At 38.1% G+C, this 13,204-nt stretch overlaps 1 protein-coding gene across 11 annotated transcripts in view; it reads left to right on the top strand.

Moving 5' to 3' along the window:
• The window catches only part of MAGI2 (membrane associated guanylate kinase, WW and PDZ domain containing 2), a 756,695-nt gene that overhangs the window by 484,543 nt on the left and 258,948 nt on the right, over positions 1-13,204 (top strand). For all 11 annotated transcript variants that reach the window (XM_014963762.1, XM_014963758.1, XM_014963760.1 and 8 more), the window contains one exon: positions 12,349-12,564. In XM_014963762.1, coding sequence (XP_014819248.1) covers positions 12,349-12,564 — 216 coding nt within the window. The remainder of the gene's footprint in view (positions 1-12,348; positions 12,565-13,204) is intronic.

The raw sequence follows: 13,204 nt of genomic DNA, 5'->3' as shown, positions 1-13,204 counted from the left end.
AAACATACCACATTAGGAGATATCATACTGGCTTTAAGGCAAAATGGGAACACAGAGTCTCCATTAAATGTTTAGTTATTGCTTAGTATTTAGGATTTATAATACCAAACTACCTTAAAAAAACCTGATGATTTACATTAATGAAACAAAATAATAATCTTCTGTCAATGAAAACAGAATTTATATAGTTTTTTTCTCAGGGTTTTTTTTTGGGGGGGGGGGGTTGTGTGTGGTTTGTGGTTGTCTTTTTTATTTTCTTTGTTTATTTTCTTCACCTGGAATTACTGGGAGTCTCTGAGAAGTATTTGTATTAATTCTGACAATTCCATAAGGAACGAACTAATAGGGAATATCTGATTTATTCACGTTGTGCAAGATGACTATCCAGGACAATCTGTAGATGCCTTTTTAGACACCTAAGTCAAGGATTCCCTATGTACCTTTCCAATTGGCAAGATAACTTTCTCTGCTAGCAGCTTGAATAAATGAATGCAAAAGCTGATTCACTACAGGGATCTCTTTTTTTTCTTTAAAAAAAAAGTTTGAAGAAAACGTCAGACGAAATTAACATTCTAGAATGCCTTCTTGAAGTTGTGAGGGAAGTTGGAGACGACAGGTTTCTAACTATAACCCAGAGAAAATGCCACTGTGAAATTTTATATGTTGTCTATAAATGCAGCTTTTAAAATAAGCCTAAATTCCTATGAAAAAAATGGAAACACAGTACTCATCATACCAGGGGTGGGGCCATTAATCCAGCATCTTGTCTCAGGCAAAAGACAGATCTCAGGAGTATAAGACCACTACAATATACATTTTTGAGTAAAGTCTCCTGTTCCCTGTTTCCCTACACATAGCATTTTCAGATAGGTCTGTGGCAACTATGGACTGATTTAACATGCAGGCAATATCTCAAATATTTCTGATATAGTAACTGTATGTTATGGAAACTAATTCCCATTTTTGACTCAAAACTTCATCTGAAAAGCTTCAGACATTCTACAGTTTAATTCATTTTTGAATGTAGGTGCTTCTTCTCACTGACCTTCAATTTCTCATCTTAAATTTTATGTAAACTTTGTAGTTATTTCTTCCCTTTTACCACCTTATTACATTTGATTTGTACAACTGAAATACATTTGATTTATATTATAGGAAGTTTATAATTTTCTTTGCTTTTTTCAGAACATCTTTTATTTCTGGAAATTATTTCCTTAAATATCCAGCGGAAAAAAGTCTGGGTCAACACTATGCAATAAAGTTCTTAATGGCATTATTGAGCATTGCATTACACATCTTCTATTCTTCCCATGAACTGCCTTCCAGTTTACAGTTCCAGCTTTCCTTATTATTTGGCAAAAGGAAGCTACCACTATGAAGTGAGCTGTCTGCAGTAATGCCAGTATCTCTTTAGAAAGGATAGTCATTTTAGAACCTGATTGTTCCCTGATTTAGAATCATAGAATCGTCTAGGTTGGAAGGGACCTTAAAGATCATCTAGTCCAACCATCAACCTAACTCTGACAAAAAAATAAATAAGAAATAAGAAATAAAAGTCACTAAACCATATTCCTGAGGACCATGTCAACCCGTCTTTTGAACAACTCCAGGGATGGTGCCTCAACCATTTCCCTGGGCAGCCTATTCCAATGCTCGATAAACCTTTTGGTGAAGAAATGTTTCCTAATATCCAATCTGAACCTCCCCTGGCGCAACTTGAGGCTATTTTCTCTTGTCCTTTCTCCTGTGACTTGGGAGAAGAGACTGAGCCCTGCCTCTCTACAACCTCTTTTCAGGTAGTTATAGAGCATGATAAGGTCTTCCCTCAGCCTCCTCTTCTCCAGACTGAACAACCCCAGCTCCCTCAGCCTCTCCTCATAAGACTTACTCTCCAGACCCCTCACCAGTTTTGTTGCCCTTCTCTGGACCCGCTCCAGCACCTCAATGTCTTTTTTGTGGTAGGGGGCCCAAAACTGGACACAGTACTCAAGGTGAGGCCTCACCAGTGCCGAGTACAGGGGAATGATCACCTCTCAGGTCCTACTCAACACGCTGTTCCTGGTACAGGCCAAGATGCTGTTGGCCTTCTTGGCCACCTGGGCACACTGCTGGCTCATGTTCAGCCTGCTGTCGACCAACACCCCCAGGTCCTTTTCTACCAGGCAGCTCTCCAGCCACTCTGCCCCAGGCCTGTAGCGCTGCAGGGGGTTGTTGTGACCCAAGTGTAGGACCTGGCACTTGGCCTTATTGAACCTCATCCTGTTGGTCTCAGCCCATTGATCCAGCCTGTCCAGATGCTTCTGCAAAGCCTCTCTACCCTCCAGCAGGTCGACACTGCCACCCAGCTTGGTGTCGTCTGTGAACTTACTGAGGGTGCACTCGATCCCCTCATCTAGATCATTGATAAAGATGTTAAAAGAGAACAGGTCTCAGTACCGAGCCCTGGTTTGCATTTGTCAATAATAAATTTCAGTGAACATGATGCCTTCCCATACATTTATATTTTTTTCTTTTTCTTAGTCTTTCTGAAGCTTCAGAAATATCCACTTCTGTGGCTAAATGGGATAAAATTTTGTCTAGAAATGCTCTTAGTATTTTCTCATATTTCCTTTCCAGATCATTTGCAAGGGTATCAAACCATCTAGGCACTACTGTCAAAAGGGAGGGACTCTGCTGCAAACTGTTCTCTAATATGGCAAAGGACTTCTACAAGAACCTCAACAATAATGTATAAATTATACAAAATCAGAGTTATATGGAACAGGGCAATCTCACACTTTGTTAAGCCTGAATCTTTAATAATGGCAAAAAGCAATAGCATCATTCAGTGTGTTGGGACCTTGGCTATTAAAGGTCTATCATTTGCCATCCAAAAGGTGTCTGGACCTTCTTGTAAGGTCAGCAGCCAAAACCATGTACACTTCCAGAGGTCAGTTCATCCCATCTAAGAACACTACCCAAGGTAGGTGGGTTGAGACAGCTGGTTACCTTAAACTAGACACCTTTCTAAGCAGCAAAAGTGAAGCAAGTTAAAAACCTCTTCTCTCTCACCATTTAGGGATCAGACAAAATGACAAGTGACTACTCAAGGACAGAATCTAGACAACAGCCAGCTCACAACACAAAAGATATGTTTGCTGTGGAAAGAAGTATCTTGGTATCTCTGTTTAGCTGCAGCAAAGAATATATTGTTTAGGAATCGAACCATGTCTCTTTTATGGGAAAGTAGAGGTTTCAGATTGTACTATTGCTTTTTAGAAGAGGATGTCAGATGACAGAATTGCTTTAAAGTGTGCAAAATACTATTACATAGTCATTAATGTACTTATCAAGCTGTATTGTTGCACAGTCTTATTCTAGTATACCACATTCATACCTCTGTGATTCTTTCTTGTGAAGTTCAAATGCCCTTTTGTATTAATTACTGTCCCTTTGTCCATGACTTTCCTTAAATCAGTAAGAGTAGGCTTTTAAAGATCTCTATCGAGATTTTTCACTTCTGGTATGCTGTACTCAGTATAAGATCAAAACATGGAAGTTAAAGGTCACTTCATATTCACTGGTGGCTGGAAGACCTGTGATGATATGCAGTGCGTGCCGCACACTGCTGCATCTGATAAGCAGTCATCTCTCTTCTAGGTCATTATCTAAAATTGATTTGTTCTGCTTCTCAGAGAGAAATAGAAACTTGAAGAATATTTGGGAGAAATAAGGTCAGGACCTTAATCTTTGAGGAATCTTAAAGCAAGCCTGTTCCCTCTCCGTAGCTACTTCCTCCTGGTCTTAACACAGGATGGTTTATAGTTACTTTATCTGAAATGTATTTACACCTTCTACCCATGGGATTCCCAGGTCTGGTGGGAGAACTGTTATTTCCCAACTGTGAGAGATTTAGTGCTCAAGAGGGTTGTATCTGTTCACAGGGTTTGGTCTTGGTAAGAATAAAAGGGATGATGAAAACAGTTCAGGCAGGATCTGATTCTGTAAAGATGAAATTGTTTTTTTGACTTGCTTCTTGTACTTTTACACAGAATTTTTATGGGTTAGCCTCGCATATATGTCTAAATTTGTAGATGGACTACTGCAAATAGCTAAAAGATTAATTAACAAAATCTAAGGAATACAGAATATTTATAGAATAAAACCACTCTAGTACTTAAAAAAAAAAAAAAAGAGAATAGTGAGAATAGTTAAAAGAAAAAGCAGCTATGTAAAATGGGACTATGGAAACACAGATGAAGAAAACTTTGGAGTCTGTGCTCTCTGCAATACACTAAAGCATGAAGTAACCTGTCTGAGGAAACTTGTTTTTTTTTTAATGAGAATTAACTTTGTATGCCTTAATTTGGGTGTCTTCAAAATCTCTGAAAATCAGAATTGGTTTAGGTCATCCCCTATGCAGATCCAATATACCCTACCAGTGCCTTAAGGTTACAAAAATTGATTTGTTCCTAAAATTTATCTTGCAAAATATGAGTTAAGAAATTGAAACAAACTCATATACCCTCACTTTTACAGTAATCCTTGCTTTCCCAGTCTGTCTGTAAAAGAGAAGTTCTCACTGGGGGCAGTTGGGGTCCAACAGTAAGAGAAGAGCAGGTCTGTCATGTTGGAAGGTTTGACAGCCTGTCTGTCTCCATTCCTGTGCTTGTGGATTTAGAAACTTCCTCTGCAATTGCATTCATTGGGGGCCAGAACACTCTTGGGCAAAAATCCACAGCTATAATTAGTGATTTAATTTTACTGTAGATGAATAGACAATCCTGAAGCCAGTTATTAAAATGTCATTAGTTGACACAGAAGTTAGCATATCTGCCGAATGTCTGTTAGCAGAAGCTGAGAGACCAACCCAAATGAAAATTCTGCCTGGGGAAGAGTTGCAGCAATACAAGGCATCAAAAATCTTCCTACTTCTGGGAAACAGCTGGATAGCCCCCGCCGGAAAATGCTCAAGTGTTAGGAATGCACGGGCAATAACTCTGACCCCTCTGTTCCAGCAGAATCCTGAGATCTAGTGAAAATATTCCTTTTGAATAGCTTTAGACATAGCTAAAGCCCAATGCAGTTAGAAAATAGCAAGGGTGAAAAACAGACTTTATAACAAGTAGCCCTGGGGATCCCTATATCCAACAAGTATGGAATTAGTTCTGTATATCGTGTATAACTCATTCTGACAGCACTCCCAAAGTAAATAAATTTTAATCTGTATTTTTAATTCAGACGCTAATGTAACAGCAAGGCTCAGAGAACTAAGCAATCTGGATTCAAAGGCTTAGTTAGAAAAAGAAGGGCAAAGTCTTCAAGTCTCTGGCTGAAAGTACAGAAACTAAAAGTAGTGGCTTTTCTTAGTAAAAATATAACTTTGCTTGTAAATATTTCAGAGAATGCAGTAGAAGTTAAGAGCTATTGTTGAAAAACATTGTCGCAAATCTGTATTTAATAACTGTTTTCCCCTAAATCCTAACAGACCTGAACTACAACCTGTCCTGGCCTCTTTGCCATCTTAATGACGCAAGATCATGAGTAAAAATAATAACAATGTAAATCTAAATCTAAAAGCTCTAGAAGGCTTAATTTTTTAATTTCCCATATTTAAGCACCACACTAAGAGTGCAACTTTGATCCATCAAGCAGCATTGCAAAACCATCATGAAAATGTATGAACCCAAGAACAAAATCTACTCACTCAACCTTACAGCAATGATTAAAAAAGCCCTAATTATAGTATAGTCACTCGTCAAAATAAATTACTCAGGGTGAGTGGGTGAAAAGAAGTTTGCAAGGCTTCCTTCAGGAGGTGGTAATTGTCTCAAATTTTGTTAAAATACATCACTAATTATATTTTAACAACGTCTATGTACTGTTTTCCTCTTTGGGAATTTTATAAGGTGGTTGTAAGAATTCTGAGAGAGATTTTGCAGTTTTAAAATATAATGTACCTGTGCATTAGTTTGTGCTGCAGAGCATGTTTCATGGCATACAAAAGAGTGCTATACATGACATGTACAGATGACCAGAAATGTTAGAATAAAACAACTTCATAAGAAGACATAATTGATTGGACTTACTTCCACAGCAAATTGACATGTGAATCTAACAGCAAAGTGAAATGGAAGTATGGTGACACCACATGGTTAGATTCTAGAGGTCTACATAGAATTTAGGAGGTCCATAGAGCCTGCATTTAGGAATCTTTCCTGTCTTCAACATCCATTGTACATGAGACCAAATCCTTCAGAGAAGTTGTCTGCAAGCCACTCACCTGGGCTGTGTTGGCCATGAAAATTTAATGAAAAGTTTGAAAGACTACCAACCACATATGATCTTATCCTGCTGGTTGTATTGCCAGCATGTTGCACCTGCCCGAAGCAATACCAAAAACACAAGCTTTTTTTCATGCTGTCTTCTGGAGGTTTCCAGAAACCTAAACTTAAATTTGCATCCAAAGAACGGTCAACACGTGGACTCCAGACTGCAGCAGGCTTGAGCCTGACATCCCAGGGCTTGCAGTCTGTGGGCCATTACAGGTGGAGAAATTGGTTTTAGATCTCCTTTCATTACTAGCATTGCACTTTTTAATTGCTTCCAGAGACTAGGGTTTTGTTAGTTTTTTACTATCATTTAGAATGATGTTCTGACACCTTCGTTATAGATTATAAACAGATGCTTTTTGATGTATGCAATAGGCCTCTAGTCATAAACAAATGCAGCTATCATCTTTGAATCAAATAATAAAATATTCACATTTATTATTTTAATTAAAAAATAAGCTGAATTCTGCCTAGTTCAAATTCAGTATGTCATTGTATTTTATTATTTTCCATATGTACTTGTTTGTGATCAAGTGTAACTTATATCTAGACAATAATTAGACTCCACAGTACCTTCCCCTTATTATCACTAGTAAGTGACCACAAAAGCAATATGTAGAGTTTTAACATTCATCATAACATTTGCAGTTATTGTTCTAATAACTGAAAAATAAGGTTTGTCTTTCATTTCCTAGAGTTGTGGCTGACTCACACAATTTTGACTGATACTTCAGCAATTCAGTTGTATAAACATTACAGACAGATCAATCTAAATGAGGGTGCTGAATAAGCAGAAGCAGGGGTGTATTTGTAGCTGGGTATTGTTTCATCGCACTCTAAAAATAAGTGTGAAAAGGAATGTGTATCTCATTCTGAGCTCAAAATCTGAGTCACACCATAGCTGGAAATATTCGTATGAAAAGCTTTTGGCTCTGGCACACCTCTCGTTTTCTGTCTGATTGTTCATTCTTACTATAATTTCCTAATTCCTGAGCACCACTTTAAACTTTTCACAATACTTACACTTTTAGATTTTTTTTCATTTCTTAAATGAGATCAATGGAGCTTCTGGAGCCAAGGACTCTCCCAGCAAGAACCCCTGCCTCCACAACCTGGAGCTAAGGGAGTATGTCCTTCTTCACAGCCAGGGATGTAGACCTGGCAAAAAGCCCTTCTTCTCCCTGCCCCATGTAGAAGGATGGAAAGTGGAGATGTCCACTCTATGCTGTGTTTTGGGCTCTTTCCTCATAGAAGTGTGGAGGTGGTGCTCGGCAAGGCCAGGCAGAGGAAAGTGCCTGTAGCTCGGTCCCTGCGATGTACTGCAAAGTGGAGCACATCGCGGGAGACACATTTATAACTACGTCCAGTAATTGAGATCACTGGGTGTCAGCACATCTAGATCAGTAGATCTGAGTCCTGTTATCTTTTCAGCCTGATGATTCTTCTGCTTCTTTACTACCACGCAAATGCTTTGCCTTTTTTTCTTCACTAAGGGCATACCTTTCCTCAGGAAGCAAGTTAGGATCTATTGCTTCATCATCAAACACTACATCAATAAAATAAAAGTCTTACTATTCCTGACACAGGTGAGCTTAGGTTAAGAAGAAAAATAGCTGTTTTGTCCTCCTCATTTTCTTTTTTTTGTCTGCTTTGTCTGACTTTCTGACTTCCTGATTTGGTCCCTCTCATCAGGGCTAACCTCCCCAGTAATTTTCTCTGGCTCCCTCATTCCAGAATCGGGTAGACCTTTTCATACAGCTTAGGGGGTGGCAAGGAATTGGTAATTGTAACTGTTCAATGGTTTCCAAGCCGTTTTGGCAGCAAGCGGGTTGGGTTAGGCCATCTTCAGTGTTCAGCTGTGCTCGGGAACAGGCTGGGAGCGCTGGGGCAATCAGGCACAGCAGCAAGATGGATTAAGCAGTGGTGGGTTTTTTGCAATTAAATACTTGTTCTGCACTGCCTGTCTGCGTGAAGGCTTTTAGTCAGGTCCAGCGCAAAGAGCTTAGCTTAAGCTCTGCTGGCTTAAACTGACCTCTTGACTTTGTGCTGGTGTGGCAGAGGAGTATGCACACATATTTCAAGTACAGCAAGGAGGCGTGTGAGTCAGAGAGTGTCTGCACACAGTCGCCCCATATTCCGTCTCTCCTACTGCCCCTTGGTAGATGTTAAGGCAAAAAGTATTTTATCTTAACATGGGAAGGCATGCAGAGATGCATTCTGCAGTCCACCAATCTGTATTGTATGGAACTCTTGATTCAGAATTTGTACCTTTACATTTAATAAGCTTTTGTTTTTTTTTTTTTTTCTTTTATGACTTTGTGCAATTGCTTTTTGACTGTATTTATAATACTGGCAGCATCTGACAGTGAATGCCGCTATTCTCTTATGCTGTGTGAAAAAACAGCACTTCTTTTCTTGTTTTAAACCTGCTAATTTCATTGGGCATCCTCTTGTTCTCATGTAGTGAGAAGCCAAGCATCCATTCATTTATTTTCTAGGCACTTTCCCAGGGTTCTCCTGATTTTATACATATCTGCCATATCCCCCTTCAGTTGTCCCCTTTCCAAGCTGAAAACTCCAAATCAATTTAAGCAGTTCCAAGCTTTAATTGCCCTTCTTTAGTTCCCCCATGTAATTTTTGAGAGGCAACTACCAGAACAGCAGGCAGTATACAAAAGGGAGTGGTTTTGTATAGTGCTATAAAGGTGTTTTCTGTTTTGCGCTCCATTCATTTTTTAAAGCTCCTGGCTGCTGGGGGTTTTGACTGCCAATGAGCATGGGATTATGTTTCCTCTTGGTAAGGTTTCTTTTTTTTTTTTATTAATTCATTTTTTTAAAAAATTAAACACAATTGAAATTATTTATTTGGTGTGCTTTTTGTACCCACAGGAAGCTGAATTTCAGTACCTTATGACTGGTGTTTCAAGAGCAGCATCTTGAACCAGCCCTGTCCTTTGCGCAGGCAAGATGAAAAAGAGGTGGTTTTTCAGAGATTTCCCAAACAACACCACAACAAAAGTTACAGTGTTTAAACATTTAGTTTCTGCATTATGTCTAGATATGACAACTGAGGCTTTATGAGAGAGTTTTCCATTAGCTCTAATGCTAATTTCTAAGGCTCAGGCAAGAAATTTCAAGGCACTGAGAAACTCTTTTTGTTAGAAAATACAGTTTACATTGATTCTTTTTTTGTCTATAATGTAGCATTGCTTCTTCATTGAAATGGCTGGGTCTCTCATCCTGTATGTTTTTTTCTTTGGAACTGTATAGATTCTTTTCATAATATTTATGATGCACTGATTGTTTCCATAACTGTAGAACAGTTTCTTATTTTTATTTGCACAGCTTATGCATATATTTGAATTAAAGATGGATGGATGGATGGATGGATGGATGGATGGATGGATGGATGGATAGAGAGATAGATAGATAGATAGATAGGTAGGTAGGTATATAGATAACAACTAATAATGCAAAGCTCACTTTTAAATCAGTAGTTACTGGATTATAAAGCCCATAACATGTTACGTTAGAGGACAGAAGTTGGAAATTATACTGCATTTTCAGTTTGAAACTGAGTAAAATCTTCTTTGGTTCTTAATTTTAAATGGGCTTTTTTTCATTTCTTATGTTTTTATGTATGTCATATTCACATAATTTTTTTTATTATGACTTTGGTCTCTGTCTCCCACTAATGCATACAGTCAGTCGAAGTGAAAAAGTGTTTAATATCAAAAAATAGAACAGGCATATCCTTGATTTAAAACATGTTATTACCTATTCAGGTTATTAGCATTACTGCTAATTAGAACTGCACTCAATTTTGTACGACAATGGCAAAACTAAGAACAAAGGAAAAAAATCCAAGGTATTGCATTTTTAGTTTCACAGTTTGTATCACACTGGTCCTATAAGCCTAGAGTTTGTGTGCTGATATTTATTAAATCAGTGCATACTTCACAAATTTTGTGAAGCTTATGGCATCTGTGGTGCTGATTAACTTTCAGACTGGTAAAATGTCTTAGGTCAAGGAGGAGTTTCCTTTTATCACAATATATAATATTTCAGACACGCAATCTCACCAGTAAAGATAACATGCTCTTAAGGAGAGACAAAAGTAGACTTCCAACTGAGCACTGCCTTCAAGACTGTGGGTTTTCAGGTACTCTTAAAATACCCTGCTCTCCCAGAGCTTAGAAGTTTGATTGTGACCAGATCTGATTTTGACATTTTTTGGAGGTACAGTTTTGAAAGTGGATCAATGTAGATTTCCTTTCCCCGCTTAGACCCCAAATCCTGCTCCCCTGCTTTATCCCAGGGAGGGAAAGAGAACTCCTGCAGGCTGTGGGAGGGCAGGTCACAAGCAGCCATAGTAAGGCACAACTGATTGCCCTGTTGGCATCAGGACTCTCTGTTAAACCTGCTACCATCTCATAAAATCAAAAGAAAAGGTTCAGTGAGTCCATTTTTCATTCTGTCACCCCTAAGCCCAGAGTAAGTATGAGGGCCATTTAACACAGCAGATTTTTCTAGTGTATTACAATTACAGAAACATCTGTTATGAATATTGTTTTGCTAAACCACTGCAAAAAAATTCATAGACTATTCAGTACTTGCAAGACAGCTCAATTACTTACCTGTATTGAGGGTGTCGTGTGGCTGAACACTGTAACTCACTGGAAACACACAGGAATACTAGTACCAGTAATTATTTTTACTCTGCCTGCAAAATGCATCCTATGATGGTTTACTGTGCAGATATAACGTATTTCTTTACCTGTGTCACACTCATACATGGTTAAAATAGTTTTTTCTAGTTGGCAGTATTATTTGATCACACAGAAGCCCTAAACGGTGGGATAAGAATTAAATATGGTCATACAGTCTACAAATATCTGCAGGAGCTTAATATTCTTACATAGGTGCTTTTTTTGTTGGACACTATTTTTAGTTTCCCATGCTAACTGCTGACAATCTACTTGTAAGGCATCACATTCACTGCTCTTCAATGCAACTTGCAGATGAAAAAAGATAACTCTGCATAAATAGCATGTTTTTATCTTTATGTCTTATACTACTCTGTATGCTAGCTTCTAGACAGGACTTGCTATTTTTTTCAATAGTATTTTATTTAATTATTGTAATATTTTATTTTTAACCATACTTTGAAGGACAAATTTGAGGTATCAGTAAGAATCCAGTTTTGAGACCAGATGTGCTAGAAATGCAAACATACAGATTGTGATAGATAAGATCAGACCGTGGTCCATCTAATATAATAATGCTTCTGACAGAAAGAAGGATTCAGAGGAAGTTGCCAGAAATTTCATGAGAGACAAATAGAGGGTAATCTGTCAGGCACCTTAAGTCTTCTCAGAATTCCTTAGTACTTTGATATAATTTTAAACCCTAAAGCATAAGTTTTCAACTTTCTTTGAAAGTATATTAGCATTAACTATTACAAATCTGGAGCTCGTGAATAACAAAAATTTGACAAATGGAAAATGAGACATTGCAAGCATTACTGAAAACTGCAAATCTCTGAATCATTGAACAATTATTTACTTTCTAAGCAGGTGAGAGAATTTGTGGGGTGTGAAAGTGATGTAACATAGTGAATAGCCAATATTTCTATGGTCTTTTTGATCCTTCAGAAACTGTTGTATTGTGGCATTAAGGTTACAAAGCTAATTTGTCCTAACTAATGATTTGAAATAAGAAAACAGTTCTGGTATGCTATTTGTCAGGTATTTGGATAAGAGGAATGTTAACTTACCCTGTTACAGTTTCAGGAAGTGTTAATATGGAATATACTTGTGAGCATGATTTGATTACTAGCACTACCACCAAGAAAATTAATTACCATTTCATGGAAGGTGAATATTTAACTTCACAGAAAACATTTTGAACTAATCTTTATATTAGCTGATGAACCGGATCCTACCTCACGCAATACCATTAATCTGAGAGAAAAGAAGAAGAATCAGCATATGTATTTCTGCAAATTTATCTGCTATTCCTTTCTTTTCCTTTCCAGACAACTATTACGGCACTCCAAAGCCTCCAGCAGAACCAGCTCCATTGCTGTTAAATGTAACAGATCAGATCCTCCCAGGTGCCACTCCCGGGGCTGAAGGCAAACGTAAAAGGAATAAGTCTGTGAGCAACATGGAGAAGACAGGTATTGAGCCACCGGAGGAAGAAGAGGAAGAAAGACCTGTGGTCAATGGAAATGACGTGACAGTAACACCAGGTCTGTTCTTCCTTCTTACTTTCCAATGCGTTTCTGTTATTCAGAGTCCTCAATTACTTTCTTCTGCAGTGAGAATATGCGTGTTCAGGTAAGGATGTTCTTGTGAGACTGAAAACCAGGAATCCTGAATAACAGAATTTCTCTGAAGCCTGAACCACATTACTTAACCTCCATTTTGAGGACTCGAGATGATTTATCTCAGCTACCGTAAAGATACCTGTCTCTGAACTAGTCCCTTTGAACCCTCTTTATACACCAAAGAGAAAAATATCTGCTTTCTGAATACAGTCCATGAGACCCGGTTTAGATTTCTAGATTAGGAAATCAATCACAAGTGCCTGTTTCTCTCCATTGACTATAGAGGGAGTCTAGGGAATTATAATTTAGTCGAATGCATCTCGTCTCAGTTTCAGGTCTCCTTGTTGTCAAATGCTGATACTCACAACAGAGCTCACTACATTATGAAATGAACTTTTGTAAATTGTTATGAAATCTTAGCAATATTGTGGAACAGTAAAGTTGTCGTCATATTGACGGATTTGTGGCAGTGATGATGACACTTTGCTGGCAACAATGTCAGGAAGGACCCTTTTCAGCAATGTTCCAGAGTCTGCATAAAACTGACAAGATTTCAGATGTC

Source organism: Calidris pugnax, unplaced genomic scaffold, assembly GCF_001431845.1.
Source record: "Calidris pugnax isolate Ruff unplaced genomic scaffold, ASM143184v1 scaffold44, whole genome shotgun sequence".
NCBI lineage: Eukaryota > Metazoa > Chordata > Aves > Charadriiformes > Scolopacidae > Calidris > Calidris pugnax.
Note: the sequence above shows the minus strand (reverse complement) of the source record. Positions and strands in the feature narration are given on the sequence as shown.